Source organism: Zea mays, chromosome 7 (genome assembly GCF_902167145.1).
Source record: "Zea mays cultivar B73 chromosome 7, Zm-B73-REFERENCE-NAM-5.0, whole genome shotgun sequence".
NCBI classification, from domain to species: Eukaryota; Viridiplantae; Streptophyta; class Magnoliopsida; order Poales; family Poaceae; genus Zea; species Zea mays.
Genome location: NC_050102.1, coordinates 125,263,932 through 125,284,898, shown reverse-complemented (window position 1 = coordinate 125,284,898; position 20,967 = coordinate 125,263,932). Strand labels below are relative to the sequence as shown.

At 59.6% G+C, this 20,967-nt stretch overlaps 1 protein-coding gene across 1 annotated transcript; it reads right to left on the bottom strand.

The window, feature by feature from the left end:
• Nucleotides 1–19,560: 19,560 nt before the first annotated feature.
• LOC109940794 (uncharacterized) lies at nt 19,561–20,539 on the bottom strand. The gene is made up of 2 exons (XM_020541059.2): nt 20,092–20,539; nt 19,561–20,004 (listed from the first exon to the last, which is right to left on the bottom strand). The coding sequence occupies exons 1-2, from the start codon at nt 20,457–20,459 to the stop codon at nt 19,806–19,808; spliced, it is 567 nt and encodes a 188-aa protein (XP_020396648.1). The 5' UTR covers nt 20,460–20,539; the 3' UTR covers nt 19,561–19,805.
• Nucleotides 20,540–20,967: the final 428 nt, after the last annotated feature.

Below are 20,967 nucleotides of genomic sequence, written 5' to 3'. Positions count from 1 at the left end.
TTCTTAGTCGTGTTTTTTACTCAGTTGTGTCCTTCCAGTGCTATAGAACAGAAGGGCACAACTGAGCAAAAAACACGACTAAGAATATAGGTGAGCACACCACCAAAACTAAGGGTACCAATTTAAAAAACACTAAGGAGTCGGAGCTATTTTTATACAGAGAAACTGGAGCTAAAAAACTAGCTGCTAGCGGCTCCTCCCCCACTCCTCACCTTGCCCTTCTCTTGCGCCAAGAGGAGCCGAACGATTTGTTAAAAAAAATAGCTTGTTTGGAGGAGCGGTTCTTGCCCTAATTACCTAATATTGTTTTTACAACAAACTTCTATCTAAAAACAAGAGCATAAGTACTATTTAATATAAGTTTTCGTTAAGCTTAAGAGACGTTTAAATGCAATAGAATTAAGCTTAAGAGACGTTTAAATGCAATAGAACTAATAGTAGTTGGCTAAAAATTTGCTAATAGAATTAGCTAGCTAACTATTAGCTAGACAGTTTTGTCGGGGACCATAATTAGGGGTATCCTCAAGACTCCTAAATCTCAGCTGGTAACCCCCATCAGCACAAAGCTGCAAAGGCCTGATGGGTGCGATTAAGTCAAGGATCGGTCCATTCGAGGGACGCGATCGCGCCTCGCCCGAGCCCAGCCTCGGGCAAGGGCAGCCGACCCCGGAGGATTTACGTCTCGCCCGAGGACCCCCTACGGCAACGGACACACCTTCGGCTCGCCCGAGGCCCAGTCTTCACCAAGAAGCAACCTTGGCCAAGTCGCCACGCCAGCCGACCGAATCGCAGAAGCATTTAATGCAAAGGTGGCCTGACACCTTTATCCTGACGCACGCCCTCCAGTCGACAGAGCCGAAGTGACCGTAGTCACTTCGCCGCTCCACTGACAGGCCTGACAAGAGGACAGCGCCGCATGCGCCGCTCCGACTGTCGTGCCACTCGACAGAGTGAGGCTGACAGCAGCCAAGTCCGGCCTCAGGCGCCATAGGAAACTCCGCTTCGCCCGACCCCAGGGCTCGGACTCGGGCTCAGCCCCAGAAGACGACGAACTCCGCATCGCCCGACCCCAGAGCTCGGACTCGGGCTCAGCCCCGGAAGACGACGAACTCCGCATCGCCCGACCCCAGGGCTCGGACTCGGGCTCAGCCCCGGAAGACGACGAACTCCGCTTCGCCCGACCCCAGGGCTCGGACTCGGGCTCAGCCCCGGAAGACGACGAACTCCGCATCGCCCGACCCCAGGGCCCGGACTCGGGCTCAGCCCCGGAAGACGACGAACTCCGCTTCGCCCGACCCCAGGGCTCGGACTCGGGCTCAGCCCCGGAAGACGACGAACTCCGCTTCGCCCGACCCCAGGGCTCGGACTCAGCCCTGGCCTCAGCCGACGGTCTCCGCCTCACCCGACCCCAGGGCTCGGACTCGGGCTCAGCCCCGGAAGACGACGAACTCCACATCGCCCGACCCCAGGGCTCGGACTCGGGCTCAGCCCCGAAAGACGATGAACTCCGCTTCGCCCGACCCCAGGGCTCGGACTCGGTCTCAGCCCCGGAAGACGACGAACTCCGCATCGCTCGACCCCAGGGCTCGGACTCGGGCTCAGCCACGGAAGACGACGAACTCCGCTTTGCCCGACCCCAGGGCTCGGACTCGGGCTCACCCCGGAAGACGACGAACTCCGCTTCGCCCGACCCCAGGGCTCGGACTCAGCCCTAACCTCAGCCGACGGTCTCCGCCTCGCCCGACCCAGGGGCTCGGACTCGACCTCGGCCTCGGAAGACAGACTCGACCTCGACCTCGGAGGAGCCTCCACCTCGCCCAACCCAGGGCTCGGACCGACCACGTCACAGGAGGCGCCATCATTACCCTACCCCAAGCTGACTCAGGCTACGGGGAACAAGACCGGTGTCCCATCTGGCTCGCTCCGCCAAACAAGTAATGATGGCGCCCCGCATGCTCTATGACGACGGCGGCTCTCAGTCCCCTTACGGAAGCAAGAGGACGTCAGCAAGGACCCGACAGCCCCGACAGTTGTCCTTTCGCCAGGCTCCGGCGCTCCTCCGACGGCCACGACACCACACGAACCGGGTGCCAAAACCTCTCCGGCTGCCACGATGGCATGTACTTAGGGCACTAGCTCTCCTCCGCTAGACACGTTAGCACACTGCTACACCCCCCATTGTACACCTGGATCCTTTCCTTACGCCTATAAAAGGAAGGTCCAGGGTCCTCTTATAGAGGGTTGGCCGCGCGGAGAAGGACGGGACAGCGCTCGCGCAGGGCCGCTCGCTCCCTCCCGCGTGGACGCTTGTAACCTCCTACTGCAAGCGCACCCGACCTGGGCACGGGACAAACACGAAGGCCGCGGGTTTCACCTCTCACGCCTGTCTCCCTCTGGCTCCTCTTCCCCCCTTCGCGCTCCGTCTCGCGCCGACCCATCTGGGCTAGGGCACGCGGCGACAATTTACTCGTCGGCCCAGGGACCCCCTGGGTTCGAAACGCCGACAGTTGGCGCGCCAGGTAGGGGCCTGCTACGTGTTGACGAACAGCTTCCCGTCAAGCTCCAGATGGGCAGTCTCCAGCAACCTTTCCAGCCCGGGACGGTGCTCCGTTTCGGGAGTCTTGAGTTCATGTCCCTCGACGGCAGCTACGACATGATACTCCTTCCCCCACCGCGCGACAGCGACAATGGCAGCCGACAACCCACCCACCGGCGGCGGAATCGACGACGTCTTCCCCACGTGGTGGAAGAACAACATTCGAGCTCGCCCCGTCCCCTCCCCCGTCGACGGAGGAGGAGGCGGGGCAACCAAGGCCAAGCAGGAGGTGGCACCTCGTCGGCTGTCGAGCGAGTCGACGGCCCCGGCACCCCAACGGGGGGCACGTCGGGCATCGACCTCGTGTATGAGATGAAGACGAGCGCCGTCTCCCCGCAACATGCCAACCCCAAGCAAACGGACGACGCCAGCACGCTCGCGAAGGACTTGCTGGGCGTCACCCTCGTACCTGAGATGACGGTGCAGTCTGCTCCAGACGTGACTTCGTCACCGCCCGTCGACCAAGAGGTACCGACCTATTCCCATCTCGCGCCTTTTGGATTCAGCCTCGACCCACCAAGCGACTTCGCTTTGGTGGACGCTCTCATAGAGGCGAGTCCAAACCCTCTGGGGTATCGTATGCGGTCACCCTGGGACCGGCTGACGGCCGTCTCGACCTATGGGCCCTCGGGGTCCGAGGAAGATGACGGGCCCGACTCTAGTTGGGATTTCTTCGGACTTGGTAACCCCAGTGCCATGTGGGACTTTATGACCGCGTGCGACTACTGCCTTTCCGACTGTTCCGACGGTAGCCGCGGCCTCGGCGACGAGGACTGCGGCCCAAGTCGTGAATGTTTCCACGTCGATCTAGGGGGTCCCGACGAAGGCAACCATCTTGGTATGCCGGAGAACGGTGACCTCCCTAGGCCTGTGCCTCGCGTTGACATCCTTCGGGAGCTAGCTGTGGTCCCCGTCCCGGCGGGGGGTCATGACCCACAGCTCGAGCAAATCCGCGAGATGCAGGCCAGGCTCGACGAGGGAGCAGGAACACTTGAGCCGTTTCACCGGGACAATGGGCAGGAATGGGCGGGCCAACCTCTGCCCGGAGAAGTGCGTCATCTACCCCAGGGTATCCAGCACCGCGTCGCCGACGATGTCAGGGTAAGGCCGCCACCGGCTTCCAGTGGGGTCGGCCAGAACCTGGCTGCAGCGGCAATACTTCTCCGCGCGATGCCGGAGCCATCTACCACCGAGGGGCGGCGTATCCAGGGAGAGCTCAAGAATCTCCTGGAGGACGTCGCGGTCCGACGGGCCGAAAGCTCTGCCTCCCGAAGGCAGGGATACCCTTCGGAACATCGCGCCGCGACTTCCTGGTTCATGCGGGAAGCCTCGGTCCACACCGGGCGCACACGCAACACAGCGCCCGCGGCCCCGGGTCGCCTCGGCAACGAGCACCATCACCGCAACCGTCGGGCCCACCTCGATGAGAGGGTGCGCTAAGGCTACCACCCTAGACGTGGGGGACGCTACGACAGCGGGGAGGATCGGAGTCCCTCGCCCGAACCACCCGGTCTGCAGGCTTTCAGCCGCGCCATACGACGGGCGCCATTCCCGACCCGGTTCCGAACCCCGACTACTATCACAAAGTACTCGGGGGAGACGAGGCCGGAACTGTGGCTCGCGGACTACCGGCTGGCCTGCCAACTGGGTGGAACGGACGATGACAACCTCATCATCCGCAACCTCCCCCTGTTCCTTTCCGACACCTCTCGCGCCTGGCTGGAGCACCTGCCTCCGGGGTAGATCTCCAACTGGGACGACCTGGTCCAAGCCTTCGCCGGCAATTTCCAGGGCACGTACATGCGCCCTGGAAATTCCTGGGATCTCCGAAGCTGCCGGCAGCAGCCGGGAGAGTCTCTCCGGGACTACATCCGGCGATTCTCAAAGCAGCGCACCGAGCTGCCCAACATCACCGATTCGGATGTCATCGGCGCGTTGCTCACCGGCACCACCTGCCTCGACCTGGTGAGCAAGCTGGGTCGCAAGACCCCCACCAGGGCGAGCGAGCTGATGGACATCGCCACCAAGTTCGCCTCTGGCCAGGAGGCGGTTGAGGCCATCTTCCGGAAGGACAAGCAGCCCCAGGGCCACCCACCAGAAGATGTCCCCGAGGCGTCAACTCAACACGGCGCCAAGAAGAAAGTCAAGAAGAAGTCACAAGCGAAACGCGACGCCGCCGACGCGGACCTTGTCGCCGCCGCCGAGTACAAGAACCCTCGGAAACCTCCCGGGGGTGCCAACCTCTTCGACAAGATGCTCAAGGAGTCGTGCCCCTATCATCAGGGGCCCGTCAAGCACACCCTTGAGGAGTGCGCCATGCTTCGGCGCCACTTTCACAAGGCCGGGCCACCCGCGGAGGGTGGCAGGGCTCGGGACGATGATAAGAAGGAAGATCACAAGGCATGAGAGTTCCCCGAGGTCCACGACTGCTACATGATCTATGGTGGGCGAGTGGCGAACGCCTTGGCTCGGCACCGCAAGCAAGAGCGTCGGGAGGTCTGCTCGGTAAAGGTGGCGGCGCCAGTCTACCTAGACTGGTCCGACAAGCCCATCACCTTCGACCAAGCCGACCCCCCCGACCGCGTGCCGAGCCCGGGAAAATACCCGCTCGTTGTCGACCCCGTCATCGGCGACGTCAGGCTCACCAAGGTCCTCATGGACGGAGGCAGCAGCCTCAACATCATCTACGCCGAGACCCTCGGGCTCCTGTGGATCGATCTGTCCTCGGTCCGGGCAGGTGCTGCGCCTTTCCACGGGATAATCCCCGGGAAACGCGTCCAGCCCCTCGGACAATTCGATCTACCCGTCTGCTTTGGGACGCCCTCCAACTTCCGAAGGGAGACCCTCACGTTCGAGGTGGTCGGGTTCCGAGGAACCTACCATGCAGTGCTGGGGAGACCATGCTACGCCAAGTTCATGGCCGTCCCCAACTATACCTACCTCAAGCTCAAGATGTCGGGCCCCAACGGGGTCATCACCGTCGGCCCCACGTACCGACACGCGTACGAATGCGACGTGGAGTGCGTGGAGTACGCCGAGGCCCTCGCCGAATCTGAGGCCCTCATCGCCGACCTGGAGAGTCTCTCTAAGGAGGCGCCAGACGTGAAGCGCCACGCCGGCAACTTCGAGCCAGCGGAGACGGTTAAATCCGTCCCTCTCGACCCCAGCAGCGACGCCTCCAAGCAGATCTGGATCGGCTCCGAGCTCGATCCCAAATAGGAAACAGTGCTCATCGACTTTCTCCGCGCAAACGCCGACGTTTTCACGTGGAGTCCCTCGGACATGCCCGGCATACCGAGGGATGTCGCCGAGCAGTCGCTGGATATCCGAGCTGGAGCCCGACCTGTGAAGCAGCCTCTGCGCCGATTCGACGAAGAAAAGCGCAGAGCCATAGGCGAGGAGATCCACTAGCTAATGGCGGCAGGGTTCATCAAAGAGGTATTCCATCCCGAATGGCTTGCCAACCCTGTGCTTGTGAGAAAGAAAGGAGGGAAATGGCGGATGTGTGTAGACTACACTGGTCTAAACAAAGCATGTCTGAAAGTTCCCTACCCTCTGCCTCGCATCGATCAAATCGTGGATTCCACTGCTGGGTGCGAAACCCTGTCTTTCCTCGATGCCTACTCGGGGTATCACCAGATCAGGATGAAAGAGTCCGACCAGCTCGCGACTTCTTTCATCACACCCTTCGGCATGTACTGCTATGTTACCATGTCGTTTGGTTTGAGGAATGCGGGTGCAACGTACCAACGGTGCATGAACCACGTGTTCGGCGAACACATTGGCCGAACGGTTGAGGCCTATGTCGATGACATCGTAGTCAAGACGAGGAAAGCCTCCGACCTCCTTTCCGACCTTGAAGCGACATTCCGATGTCTCAAGGCGAAAGGCGTGAAGCTCAATCCCGAGAAGTGTGTCTTCGGGGTTCCCCGAGGCATGCTCTTGGGGTTCATCGTCTCTGAGCGGGGCATCGAGGCCAACCCGGAGAAGATCGCGGCCATCACCAGCATGGGGCCCATCAAGGACTTGAAAGGCGTACAGAGAGTCACGGGATGCCTTGCGGCTCTGAGCCGTTTCATCTCGCGCCTCGGCGAAAGAGGCCTGCCTCTGTACCGCCTCTTAAGGAAGGCCGAGTGCTTCACTTGGACCCTAGAGGCCAAGGAAGCCCTCGGGAACCTGAAGGCGCTCCTCACGAACGCGCCCATCTTGGTGCCCCCCGCTGCCGGAGAAGCCCTCTTGATCTACGTCGCCGCGACCACTCAGGTGGTTAGCGCCGCGATCGTGGTTGGGAGACGAGAAGAGGGGCATGCATTGCCCGTCCAGAGGCCAGTCTACTTCATCAGCGAGGTACTATCCGAGACCAAGATCCGCTACCCACAAATTCAGAAGCTGCTGTACGCGGTGATCCTGACACGGCGGAAGTTGCGACACTACTTCGAGTCTCATCCGGTAACTGTGGTGTCATCCTTCCCCCTGGGGGAGATCATCCAGTGCCGAGAGGCCTCGGGTAGAATTGCAAAGTGGGCGGTGGAAACCATGGGCGAGACGATCTCGTTCGCCCCTCGGAAGGCCATCAAGTCCCAGGTCTTGGCGGACTTTGTGGCTGAATGGGTCGACACCCAGCTCCCAACGGCTCCGATCCAACCGGAACTCTGGACCATGTTTTTCGACGGGTCGCTGATGAAGACAGGAGCAGGCGCAGGCCTGCTCTTCATCTCGCCCCTCGGGAAGCACCTATGCTATGTGCTATGCCTCCACTTCCCGGCGTCCAACAATGTGGCTGAGTACGAGGCTCTGGTCAACGGGTTGCGCATCGCCATCGAGCTAGGGGTCCGACGCCTCGACGCTCGCGGCGACTCGCAGCTCGTCATCGACCAAGTCATGAAGAACTACCACTGCCGCGACCCGAAGATGGAAGCCTACTGCGATGAGGTTCGGCGCCTAGAAGACCAGTTCTACAGGCTCGAGCTCAACCACGTCGCCCGGCGCTACAACGAGACTGCGGACGAGCTGGCTAAAATAGCCTCGGGGCGAACAACGGTTCCCCTGGACGTCATCTCCCGAGACCTGCATCAACCCTCCGTCAAGACCGACGACACGCCCGAGCCCGTGAAGGCCTCGGCCCAGCCCGAGACACCCTTGGCTCAGTCCGAGGCACCCTCGGCTCAGTCCGAGGCACCCTCGGCTCAGTCCGAGGCACCCTCGGCTTAGTCCGAGGTACCCTCGGCTCGGCCCGAGGCACCCTCGACTCGGCCTGAGGTACCCTCGGCCCCCGAGGGTGAGGCACTGCGCATCGAGGAGGAGCGGAGCGGGGTCATGCCTAATCGAAACTGGTAGACCCCGTACCTGCAATATCTCCACCGAGGAGAGCTACCCCTCGACCGAGCCGAAGCTCGGCGGTTGGCGCGGCGTGCCAAGTCGTTTGTCTTGCTGGGAGACGGGAAGGAGCTCTACCACCGCAGCCCCTCGGGCATCCTCCAGCGATGCATTTCCATCGCCGAAGGCCAGGAGCTCCTACAAGAGATACACTCGGGGGCTTGCGGCTATCACGCAGCACCTCGAGCCCTTGTTGGAAACGCCTTCCGACAAGGTTTCTACTGGCCGACGGCGGTGGCCGACGCCGCAAGAATTGACCGCACCCGCGAAGGGTGTCAGTTCTACGCAAAGCAGACCCACCTGCTCGCTCAGGCTCTGCAGACCATACCCATCACCTGGTCGTTCGTCATTGCCAAAGTTCTGAGGCCCGAGACGTACAAGCTGGCCAACAGTCAAGGCGAGGCCTACAGCAACGCTTGGAACATCCGACAGCTACGTCGCTTCTACCCTTAAGATGCTTTCAAGTTGTTCGTATACCTCGTTCACACGCAAAGTTTAGTCATCAAGGAAGGGTCAGCCTTGCCTCGGCAAAGCCCGACCCTCCCTCGGGGGCTAAAAGGGGGGAACCCCCTCTGCGTTTCCCCGGCTATATCAGTAGCAGGACCCCAAGAAGCAAACGCGGGAGCATGTAAGTGGCAAGGCTTACTGAGCCGAGGGACTCCTACGCCTCTGGGATACGGATACCTCACTCGTCACCTACCACGAAAAATGACTCCTACTTGGGCAAGCCACCCTGCTACTGACGAATGGGGTCGGACACGCAAAATGAAAGGAAAAGGAGCACGACTTTATACTATGATAATAAAGTGTTCGGGCCTCAGCGGCCACAAAAGACACACGTGCATTCAAGGAAAACTGCTCTGGCAGAGTTAGGCGTCGCCCAGAGAAGGAGTCGCGCCCTCGGCTTCGTCCCCGCCTTCGGCAAAGTCCACCCCGGCCTCGGACGACGGCGCAGGCGGGAGGATCTCTGCCTCGAAGGTGGTTGCCAGCACCGCGCTCGGGCCCGCGGCGGCCGCGTCGAGCCTCTGGACTTCAGCCAGGGCGGCTTCATCTTCGTCAGGGAGACAATACCCCTCGCTGACCCGCTCAAGATCCACGACGTAGTGGGAAGCAAGCACGGCAAAGGCCCGCCTGACGCCGTGATGTAGCGCCTCGCGGAGTCTGCCACGCACATGGTCGCCCAAGGCCTGCAGGCGACTTCGGGGGGAGCTTCCCGAGGGGACGTCGCCGAAGCCAAAGACCCGACAGAAGTCCGAGATGGCCTCGGACATGGCCGCGTGGTCGGCCTCCCTCTGCTCGGCCGCCTGAGCAAGCGCCCCGGTGGACTCATCAAGGGCAGACTCGAGCTCTGCGAACAGCCAAAACGCAAGGCCTCAAACACAAGTGGAGGAACCGAGCTGAAACGAAAACTTAAAACAGCCAGGACATACCTCCGGCTCGGGCACGCTGCTCCGAGGATGCGGCTTGGGCTACGGCTAGGTCTGCTGCAAGAGCTCCGGCCCGGCTTTCGGCCTCGGCGGCCCAGCCCCGAGATTGCTCCCGCTCATCGGTGACCCGGTCAAGCTCCGACTGCCACCGCTGCACCTCTGCGCATGTGTCACACCCGGTTTTGGAAGGCAAACCGAATGCGAACTATGTACGTGCCAGGATCAGAACCCACGTACACAGCGATTACATAAATGAACATCATCGCACAATGCTCGAATAATAACGTAAAAGAGTATTAACTTATTACATCACAGAGTCATAGACATCCACATAGTCATCGTCTTAACAGGTAAATCAAAGTACTAGCGAAACGTAGTAAAGATAAGGCCTCCACAGGCAGCTGACTAGGGGTTGCCGCCAACCCACACCTAGAATTCGTCGTAGTCTTGGAACTCCTGGAAGTCTCCTTCCACGGCTTCGCCTTCTCCTGAGCAGTGGTTGCAATGCGGGCAACCTGGTGTTTTGTGGTAAAGCAAGGATGAGTACACATCAACATACTCAGCAAATGTCCCGTTTGGCTGAAGTGGACTAGCTTTATGTGGGGTTAGGCTCAAGCAGTTGCTTTTAGTTGGTCAGGTATTTATTATTAGTAGAAGCCAGATTTTAGCATTTACCAACCCGTAAACCATTTTCCTCATCGAGGAACAACATCATCATAGTCGAACCAAAACCATAACATAATCCTTGTATCTCGAACCATCTGTATCTCTAATCAAAGAGGATCCCAAGGCTGCTCTTAACCGTGAGCACGGCTGATATATAAGTTTCACTACCCTCTGCAGAGGTTGCACACTTTACCCATGAGTCATGATTCCCTTTCTACCCGGGGAGAGCTAATCCCCATTGACCACTACCTAGGTGGTCCGGCAGGGCATCACTACGTAGCTTTTACAAAGATTCCCTAGAGATCATAGCTGCCCGTTAGGTTTCTCCAGTTTGATAAACACAGTACCCCTCCCCGCAGGAGAGTGACTAACAAAGAGCAAAACGAAAGAACCTCGGCACTCAGCCTCGGCAGAGCAAGCATTGTGCCTGGACCCCATTGACGGCACGACGGCTAAGCAACTACACCTCTAGTTCATCTAATTAATCAGCTAAGGGCATCCCATTTCACCCTCATGGTTGTACTGTTATCTCGGGTGGTCTCTCAACGAACAAGTCCTTACGAAGAGGTACTCAGGAAACAGCCTGAGCCCCCTAGAGTATCACAAGATCATCAACATCATCAGGATAACAGTATCATAAATAGTCACATCATGTTCATTGATTAAGTTAAGGCAATAGCAGAGTGCTAACCATAACAACCCAGTAGGTCATCAAGGACAAAGTAAAGTGTAAAGCTAGTCAATCCTTAGGTTTCAAGTAAGTAATGCGGGGTAGTGAGTTATAAATGAATAGGACATAGTGGGACAGAGGACACTTGCCTTCACCAAGCTGCTGATCAGGGATTTCCTCTGCAACCTCCTCGGGAAACACAGACTGCTCGTTGTCTACGTAAAGTAATCATTCACACTATGCACTTGGGAAGATAACAAACAAAAGCAACATACAAAACATATGCAGCAAAGAGATCACAAGTTCATAGCAGAAAAGGGATAGGCACTCTGGTGTTCCCTAGGTCTGGGGTAGAGGACTATACAAAGTGATCCACTATCCACTAATCAGGTTTAAGTCAGTGGTGGGATTAAATCATTACATGGTTTTAAGTTCCTAAACTTAGGTGTTTAAGTCCCCAATTCTTAAGTACTCCAACTTTTATTAAAGTCTACCAATTTCTAATTATCTCAAATGGGGTTCCAATAACCTTAATCCTATCCTAATGATTAATTATTAATTGGTACATGGAAACAGCAGGGAAACATTGTTTAAATAGATAGACAAAAACATCATGAGCACTTTGCAATTTGAAGCACTTAATTTGGAGTTCATATGACAAAGTTATGGATTTTACAAGCTTAGGGGTTAAAAATATACCCTAAATACCTATTTTGAATTAAATAAAAGGTCCAGGGACCTAACTGAGAGAAACCAGGGACGGCGGGTTCAAATTCCAGAAAACCGGGGGTTTCTTTAAGAAAACGCGCGGGCGAAGGGGTATCGGGCTCCTACGGCCGTCAGATCTAAGGCGAACGGCCAGGATTAGATCCTGCGGGCGGGCGGGCGCGCGAGCGCGCGGCGGCCTGGGCGGCTGACAGGCGGGACCGGGCGGGCAGCGCGGGGCGCGGGCAGGCTGACAGGCGGGGCCGGCGGGCAGAGCGAGCGCGCGGGCGGGCTGACAGGCGGGGCCCAAACGGCAGGGAGACGGGGTGCGGGGGAAGCGGGCCTGGGCCGCTGGATCTCCGGCGGACGGCCAGGATTGGGCTCGGCCTAATTAAAACGGGACCGCCCGATCTGGGACGGACGGTGGGGATCGGGTGGCCGGCCTGGGCTTCTCCTACGGCTAGCTAGGGCGGCGGTGCTCGTCCCCGCGGCGGAGGACTCGCCGGAGACGAGGGGCGCGGGAGTTTGGCGGGTCTCCGAGGCGACCTGAGCGGCCGGGCAGGTTGGGGAGGGCACGGGGAGTCCTCTGGTGGGGTCTGGGTCGGGGCAGGGGCACCGGAGGGGGGTGGTTCACGGCGGAGCGGCTCGGCGGCGGCATAAATCTACTCTGGCGAGGAATTAAACATGGCAGAAGGCAATACACGGGTCGATAGGGGTCGGGAGAGGTTCCTTACCTCAAGGCGGGCTCCGGGGACTCCTCGGCGGCGGCAATGGCGCGACGGTGGCCCGGGGCGACGGTGGCGGACCTCCGCGGCTGCACGGGGAACGGCGGGTGAGCGCGGGCAGAGAGAAATAGGGAGGGGGAGAGGGAATTGGGGCGCGTCCCGGGTTGTGGACGCCGGGGCGAAGCTCACCGTGGCAACGGACACGGCGGAGCTCCAACGGCGGCCGGGAAACGAGCTCGGGACGGCGGGGATTTGTGGCGGCGGTGCTTTGGCGTGCGCGCAGCGAGGGAGAGGTGGAAGAGGGGTCCACTGGAGCGCAAATGGGGGAGGGGGAGAGGGCGAGTGGGGCTCGGGGCTCAAGTGGCCAGGGGCGTGGCGGTTGCGAGCTCCACGCGCGACGTGGGCGCGGAGAAGGCGGCAGCGCGCAGCTCGGGCGGCGGTTACGCGGGGAAGACGGGGCTGACAGCCCGGGCCCGCGAGCAGAGAGAGAGGGGAAAGCGGGTGCGGGCGCGCGGAAGGCGGCCGCGCTGACGGGCGGGCCCGCCAGGGCAGAGAGAGCGGGGGGGGGGAAAGAGCGCGCGCGCGGGATGGGCCTAGCTGGGCCGAAAGGCTGAGGGGGCGGGGGAGTTGGGCTTCTTTCCTCTTTTCTTTTATTCTGGAATTGTTTTCTCTTTTCCTTTTTATTTTCTCTACTTGATTCAAATCCAAATAAGCCACAAATTCAAATTAGACTTTCCAAGAATTATGCACCAAGCAAAAGTGAAATCTAGGGTTCAACATGATGCAACAATTCATACTCCCTTAGGGTTTAACCTATTAAACTATAATTACAAATAAAATAAGCACTTTTCTCCTATAGAAATGAGAAAGAAAAGAATAAGGAAGGATGAGAAAAGGGAAGTAACACCTGAATTTGTGAATATGAGCAAAGAAATTTTATACCCCCAAATTCAGGGTGTTACAGCATGCCGCTGCTGCCTTCGCTCCCCGATCGGCACAGAGCAACCGAAGGTCCGCCACCTCGGCGTCCTGCTGGGAGAGGCGCGCGGTAGCCCTGGCAAGCGAGGTCCTCAGGGATCGCAGTGAACCCCAGACATCTACCTCGCGGTGGATGAATGATGACTTGGCGGCGCTCAGATCTGTCAGATCCTGAGGGAAGGAAGCGGGGCGTCACAAAGGACGCCTTGATCACGAAAAAAGGTATGCCTGAAATCATTACCTGGAGAATCTTGGGGACGTCCCTGCAAAAGACCTCCAAGGATGACCGAAGCGACCCCACCGTTGCCTCGGCACACTCGCGGAGCTCGTCCCAAGACTGCTCCTCCCGCTCATCGTCGAGAACGAAGAAGGGATCCGAGGCCTCGCGGGTCCGGAACCGGAGCAACTGGCGCCGCCCATCGGAGCTCCGCCGCGCAGGGACAAGGCTACCGCTCGGCGGGACGGGTCGCGGTTCCACGCCCCCCTCCTCCGAGACATCAAGTAGCGACGCCTCGGCCATCTCAGCGTCGGCGGCGACGGGTCGCTCCATGGCCGGGACGGCAACGGCTTCGGCAGCAGCCGGCGCCAGCGCCATGTCTGGTGGGCCCGAGGCCACGGCCGCGCCAGCCGCCTCCCCCAGCGCGACGGCCGCCTCGACAGAAGAGTCAGCCTCGGGAGCTCGCTCCACGGCAACTTGAGCCGCCTGAGCCCCCCGCTGTGGGGCATCTTGCGAGAAGGTCAGCTGGTCGGCGAGGCCCGGCGCGACACCGGCTACGGAGGCCGACGCCGTCTTGAGGACCTTTCGGGGGGCCAGATCGGTCAGGCCATGACTCCGCTTGCTAAGGAGGAAAGGAAAGTCAGGATCGGGACATACAAAGGAGGAGCCGAGACAAAGACATCCTAAGGTACTTACCCACTCCGGGCCATGATCAACCGTGCCTGTGGGGAGGTATCTCGAACCTCGACCCCCGAAGGTACCGTCGAGGACCACCTCGCTGCCAGCTTCGGTGCCATCCTCGCCTTGGGCGCCCCAGACGCCCGGGAGACGGACGGCCCAGACGCTGCCACGGCGACCTGAGGATCGCCCTCCTGCACAGCCGGCACGGGCGACGGTTTTCGAGGAACAGGCAGCTCGGCCTGACTCCCCGGGGTCACCTCAACTTCCCCATCCGAGGGGTCAAGTACCCCCTCGGTCTGCCCCCGCTCTTCGGACCGGGACCCCGGCGTCCCGGCCCCGGAAACCGACGGCGCCAGCCCGCTCGGGGGCTGGCTTGACGACTCCTGGCCTAGCCTCGAGCCCGGGCTGAGGCCAAGGCGAGCGGCCATATCGTCATCTTCATCATCGTCTTCATCGTCGTTGTCGTCGTCATGCGTCTCCGGCGACGGCTCCCTCGGGAGTCCATCCCTCTCCTGCCGGCGACGGAGATTTTCCAAGGCGTCTCGGGCCCGCGTCCTTTTTCTCCTTCCTCTTCTCCGCGGCAACCCGCCGCGCAGCTCGGTCCACCGCGTCCTCCGGGACCGGTGGCCGGGAAGGCTTGTGCCACCCTACCTCCTGGAGACAGACGAAAAGTCTCAGCCGTGAGGACCAAGGGCAATCCGACGCAAGGAGAAAGAAGGAGCGGACACTCACCAGGGACACGCACCCACGGTCAGGACGCATCAAGGGCTGGGAAAGGGCGCTGGCGTCCGGTTTTCCCAACGCGACGGTTACCCGCCCGTGGAGGTCGTCGACGGGGAGGGGATCCGAGGACATCCGTGAACCCTCCAAGTCGGCCTCTGCCGTCATCTCCCAAAGTGGCAACCGCCGCTTCGCCAAGGGAAGCACCCTCCGGCGATGGATGGCGGCAATCACCCCCGCAGCGGTGAGCCCTCCTTTCCGCAACACCTCCAGGGCCTTCAGAAGGGGCTGGAGATTCTTCTGTCTGTCGTGCGGGGTCCCGTAGCGCCAAGCATCGGCGGCGACGGTCACCACTCGCTGAGTAAACGACGGGAGCCTCCCGTCGTCATTTCGGAGGTAGAACCACCGGCGCCGCCACCCTTTGTTCGAGGACGCAAGGATGGCGGGAATGTATTGCGACGCCCGCGCCTGCCTCAGCTGGAGGATGCAGCCACCGGCCCGCACTGCCGCACGGACCCTTCTCTCCCCCGTCGGCGAAGCAAAAAGCTCCGCGGAGAAGAGATGAGTCCACATGTCCCAGTGAGGGTCAATCCCCAAGTATCCTTCGCAAACCGCTGCGAAGATGGCGGCTTGCGAGATGGAGTTAGGGCTGAGGTTGTGCAGCTCCACCCCGTAAACATGCAGAATCGCCCGCATAAAGCGGCTTGCCTGCACTCTGAACCCCCGCTCGTGGAAGGAGACGAAGCTCACGACATACCCCGGCGGCGGGGACGGGGCGACTCCACTCGGGGGGGGGGGGGGCATCCACTCCGGCTGCCTCTCATCGGAGAGAGGGCGAAGTAAACCCTCGGCGACAAGGGCCTCCAGGTCATCCGTCGTGACTGTGGAGAAAGGCCATGGGTCGCGCGGCGGGATAATGGTCACCCGGTAGGCCATCACCAAGCAGAGGAGGTGGCGGCGGAGAGGATTGGGTGAGCGGTTCCCCTTTCTCTGGCTAATCCCTCGGGTTGCGAAAACCTAAGGAGGAGACGAGTAGCAGAGCAAAGAACCGTCACCGGACCATCTCCCGAATATATAAAAACCCAGGCGAGACCCGTTCAACGTGTCGCCCGAACCCACCGCGAGATTCAAACTCAAAGCGAAACGCCCGTTCCTCGAACGGCTCGCACACGCGCTACGGCTGCCCCGTGAACCACTCGTCCCGTCGCATTAACTCTGCGGCAGGACAGGCGGCACCGTTGGCAGGAGAAGCGGGCGACGCTTCGCCTCCGCCATAATGGCCGCATCAAAAAAAGGTGTGCCACGTCATTTCGATTTCGTATCCTTTTTCTCTTCCTCTTTCTCTCTCTTACAACAGGGACCGGGAAAGGGGATACCCCGAAAGGGATCCTTCTCCGCGAAGGAAACGGGCCCCGAGCCCCCCTACTGATCAGAGGTTCGAAGGCTAGCCCCTCGGAGGGGTTCAACAGCCGCCTCAGAGCGCTCGGGCTCCGCGCCCACTACTGGTCAGAGGTTCGAGGGTCGGCCCCTCGGAAGGGTTCAACGGCCGCCTCAGGCCACTCGGGCTCCGCGCCCACTACTGATCAGGGGTTCGTAGGCTGGCCCACGAAGGGTTCACAGCCGCCTCAGACGCAGAGCGAGGGATGACCCTGGGTACGTTCGATACATAACCAAAGCTCGGGCTACGCTCCCGAGGTACCCTAGGACATTTTCGAGACCAGCGGGAACGATCTTGTAACGGAATCCCATCAGAGGGAGGCATCGAGCCCTCGGACCCCGTCAAAAGGGGACCGGGTCCGGCAGATCACCCACAGGTACTTTTGGAGCGCGCCTCCGGGCCTCTAGCCGACCCCTAACAAATGGGGCACGGGCGTCCACTCGGATTACCCGTCAGCAGCTCACTGGAGACAACATGTTCGGCGCCCTCCAAGGGCAACATGGCGCTTTTCCCCCCTCCTCCTTGCGGAAAGGCGACGCAAGGGCGTATGTAAAAAAGTCGAGTCTGTCCTTGACCGTCCTCTCGCCCTGTGCGGAGGGTCGGGGGCTGCTCTCGCAAACCCGGCTCCGGCCAAACCGTTGACAGCGTCAACATACCAGCCCAAGAACTTGGGACCCGACCGTGCACCCGGGCTACGGCCAACTCGCATGAGGGAACAACCAGGCCGGCCGAAACATTGCGAAATGCATTAAGACCTCGAAGGAGTCAAACCACTCCTCCGAGGCCTCGGGGGCTACACCCGGCGGGTGCGCTCGCGCGCACCCACCGGAATAAGACGCAACCGAGAAAGGCTGGTCCCCTTGCAAAAAAAGTGCGACAAAAGCCTCCAAGCGAGTATTAACACTCCCTTCGAGGCTCAGGGGCTACTGTCGGGGACCATAATTAGGGGTACCCTCAAGACTCCTAAATCTCAGCTGGTAACCCCCATCAGCACAAAGCTGCAAAGGCCTGATGGGTGCGATTAAGTCAAGGATCGGTCCATTCGAGGGACGCGATCGCGCCTCGCCCGAGCCCAGCCTCGGGCAAGGGCAGCCGACCCCGGAGGATTTACGTCTCGCCCGAGGACCCCCTACGGCAACGGACACACCTTTGGCTCGCCCGAGGCCCAGTCTTCACCAAGAAGCAACCTTGGCCAAGTCGCCACGCCAGCCGACCGAATCGCAGGAGCATTTAATGCAAAGGTGGCCTGACACCTTTATCCTGACGCACGCCCTCCAGTCGACAGAGCCGAAGTGACCGTAGTCACTTCACCGCTCCACTGACAGGCCAGACAAGAGGACAGCGCCACCTGCGCTGCTCCGACTGCCGTGCCACTCGACAGAGTGAGGCTGACAGCAGCCAAGTCCGGCCTCAGGCGCCATAGGAAACTCCGCTTCGCCCGACCCCAGGGCTCGGACTCGGGCTCAGCCCCGGAAGACGACGAACTCCGCATTGCCCGACCCCAGGGCTCGGACTCGGGCTCAGCCCCGGAAGACGACGAACTCCGCTTCGCCCGACCCCAGGGCTCGGACTCGGGCTCAGCCCCGGAAGACGACGAACTCCGCTTCGCCCGACCCCAGGGCTCGGACTCGGGCTCAGCCCCGGAAGACGACGAACTCCGCTTCGCCCGACCCCAGGGCTCGGACTCGGGCTCAGCCCCGGAAGACGACGAACTCCGCTTCGCCCGACCCCAGAGCTCGGACTCAGCCCTGGCCTTAGCCGACGGTCTCCGCCTCGCCCGACCCCAGGGCTCGGACTCGGGCTCAGCCCCGGAAGACGACGAACTCCGCATCGCCCGACCCCAGGGCTCGGACTCGGGCTCAGCCCCGGAAGACGACGAACTCCGTTTCGCCCGACCCTAGGGCTCGGACTCGGGCTCAGCCCCGGAAGACGACGAACTCCGCATCGCCCGACCCCAGGGCTCGGACTCGGGCTCAGCCCCGGAAGACGACGAACTCCGCTTTGCCCGACCCCAGGGCTCGGACTCAGCCCTGGCCTCAGCCGACGGTCTCCGCCTCGCCCGACCTAGGGGCTCGGACTCGACCTCGGCCTCGGAAGACAGACTCGACCTCGACCTCGGAGGAGCCTCCACCTCGCCCAACCCAGGGCTCGGACCGACCACGTCACAGGAGGCGCCATCATTACCCTACCCCAAGCTGACTCAGGCTACGGGGAACAAGACCGGCGTCCCATCTGGCTCGCTCCGCCAAACAAGTAATGATGGCGCCCCGCATGCTCTATGACGACGGCGGCTCTCAGCCCCCTTACGGAAGCAAGAGGACGTCAGCAAGGACCCGACAGCCCCGATAGTTGTCCTTCCGCCAGGCTCCGGCGCTCCTCCGACGGCCACGACACCACACGAACCGGGTGCCAAAACCTCTCTGGCTGCCACGATGGCATGTACTTAGGGCACTAGCTCTCCTCCGCTAGACACGTTAGCACACTGCTACACCCCCCCATTGTACACCTGGATCCTTTCCTTACGCCTATAAAAGGAAGGTCCAGGGCCCTCTTACAGAGGGTTGGCCGCGCGGAGAAGGATGGGACGGCGCTCGCGCAGGGTCGGTCGCTCCCTCCCGCGTGGACGCTTGTAACCCCCTACTGCAAGCGCACCCGACCTGGGCGCGGGACAAACACGAAGGCCGCGGGTTTCACCTCTCACGCCTGTCTCCCTCCGGCTCCTCTTCCCCCTTCGCGCTCCGTCTCGCGTCGACCCATCTGGGCTGGGGCACGCGGCGACAATTTACTCGTCGGCCCAGGGACCCCCGGGTTCGAAACGCCGACAAGTTTGGATGTCTCCAACTAATTTTAGCAGCTAAGGACATGTTTGGTTCAGTACATTCAAACACCCCTTTTAGCTTATTTGATTTACACGAATCCTATAATTATGTTTTTTAGACCAAGGAGGATTATCCTTGATTCAACCACAGTTAAGGACATGTTTGGTTCTATGAGACTAAACTTTAGTCCCTCCTTTTTAATCTCTAAGATTGTTAAACACGGGGACTAAAGCTACTAGTGCCCACACACGATAGTCGCTAAGCTAATGCATTGGTACCCGTTTCATAGACCGAGTGATAGGAGTAGCTGCTTCCACATAGGTAATGTTTTGCAGCCCCACGAATGGAAGATTCCATTTTGGTACCCCCCTCGTCAATTTGCGAGATGCCAGGGTATTATCCTCTCCCGGGTTCCTTTCGATCGGCATCAAATTCCTGTCATTGTGACAGTGTGATGCAGTCTAGTAGTACTTGTGTCCGCAATTGCTCCACGAGTTCGGTGAAAACAACTTTTTTTGGTCCGGCAGGAATCACGACAGGGATCACGGTTTTTCACAATCTAATGCGATATCCTGCATCTCTCTTTACTTTGTGCACGAACAGCTAGACATGGCACTTGTTTCTTTCTCAATTCGATCATTATAGACTATAGGAAGATACATGGCGGTTCCTCTGAATGCAAGTATATCATAGGTTCATAACATCACCAGTGCGCAATGAGTCCTAGTTGCCATTTCTTCAATGCATCGACCTCAGATAAACACAGACGACAGACAGATGCTAGATCCTAGTAGGCTGTCGCAACTAGCCTCCTCGACGCACCACCGCCGATCGCCCCCATCGCCGACCGTGGCCCGTGGTGGAGACGGCGAGGCAACCCACGCCGCATGCGCTGCTTCCCGCCGAACATGGCTTCACGCTCCCTCGCCTCGTCTACCAAGATCTGCTCACACCGGCACTCCTCGCTGCAGAACCCCTGGTCGCCTCTGCGCAAAGCAGAACATGCAAGAAATCAGAAACGGACGGACGGGCTTCGTTCGTCCAGACGTCTCGGAGTTTAGTTCTTGTCGCACCTGTACATGAACACGTCGTCCTTGCCGCTGAGCTCCTTCCTGCAGCGGGAGCAGGCGCTCAAGAAGCTGCTGCACGGCACACGGCGGTGTGGCGCCACCGTCGTCAGGACTACCACCTGCTTCAGGACAATATGCGAGTGCGACGGCGGCACCTTCGTGTGGTGGCGGTTCTGGACCAGGATCTGTAGCCCGACGCCGACCGCGTCCACGGCGGCGTCTCGCTTTCGCCATTGACAGCCGTCGTCTTGGCGCGCTCCGTGGCTGCGCCTAGTATCGATGTTCTTCACATGCTCCTCGGCGACGCTGTGGTCGTCGCCACCCTCCTCCCCGAGGTAGAAGATGCTTCTTTGGCTCGGCCTCGGAAGCATGGCGGAGTGGAGAGCGCCGGGGGAGGAGGGTTTGTGCTCGTAAGTCGTAACCACTGACTCGCCCCTGTGCGTGTGGGGGCGACAAGTGTATTTAAAGACATTTGGGGTTCACAAGAGATACTCCCTAAATGCTTCATCAATACTTTCCTCGGTCTCACGGAAGCATCTCTTTCTAGAATCTATTCCGAATCATGGTTCAAAGAGCTATTTTAATAAAAAAATTCATCATTGGAAGAGTTACCTTTTAAAAAATATACATGAGAGGGTTAAAAATATCTAAGAGAAAAATAAATTAAGCTAATATAAAAATAGCTCTTTCGCAAATTAAATCCTATAGAAGAGTTCACTTCACCACACAAAAGTTTTACATTCTAAGTTCCAACTCTACTCTAGCATGAAAATCCTAATAATATAAAGTTAACAAGTAAATTACTTAAACATAAATAAATAATATAAAGAAGGATTAGAAAGACTGTGATGCTTTGTTGAGATATTAGAGAGTAAACGC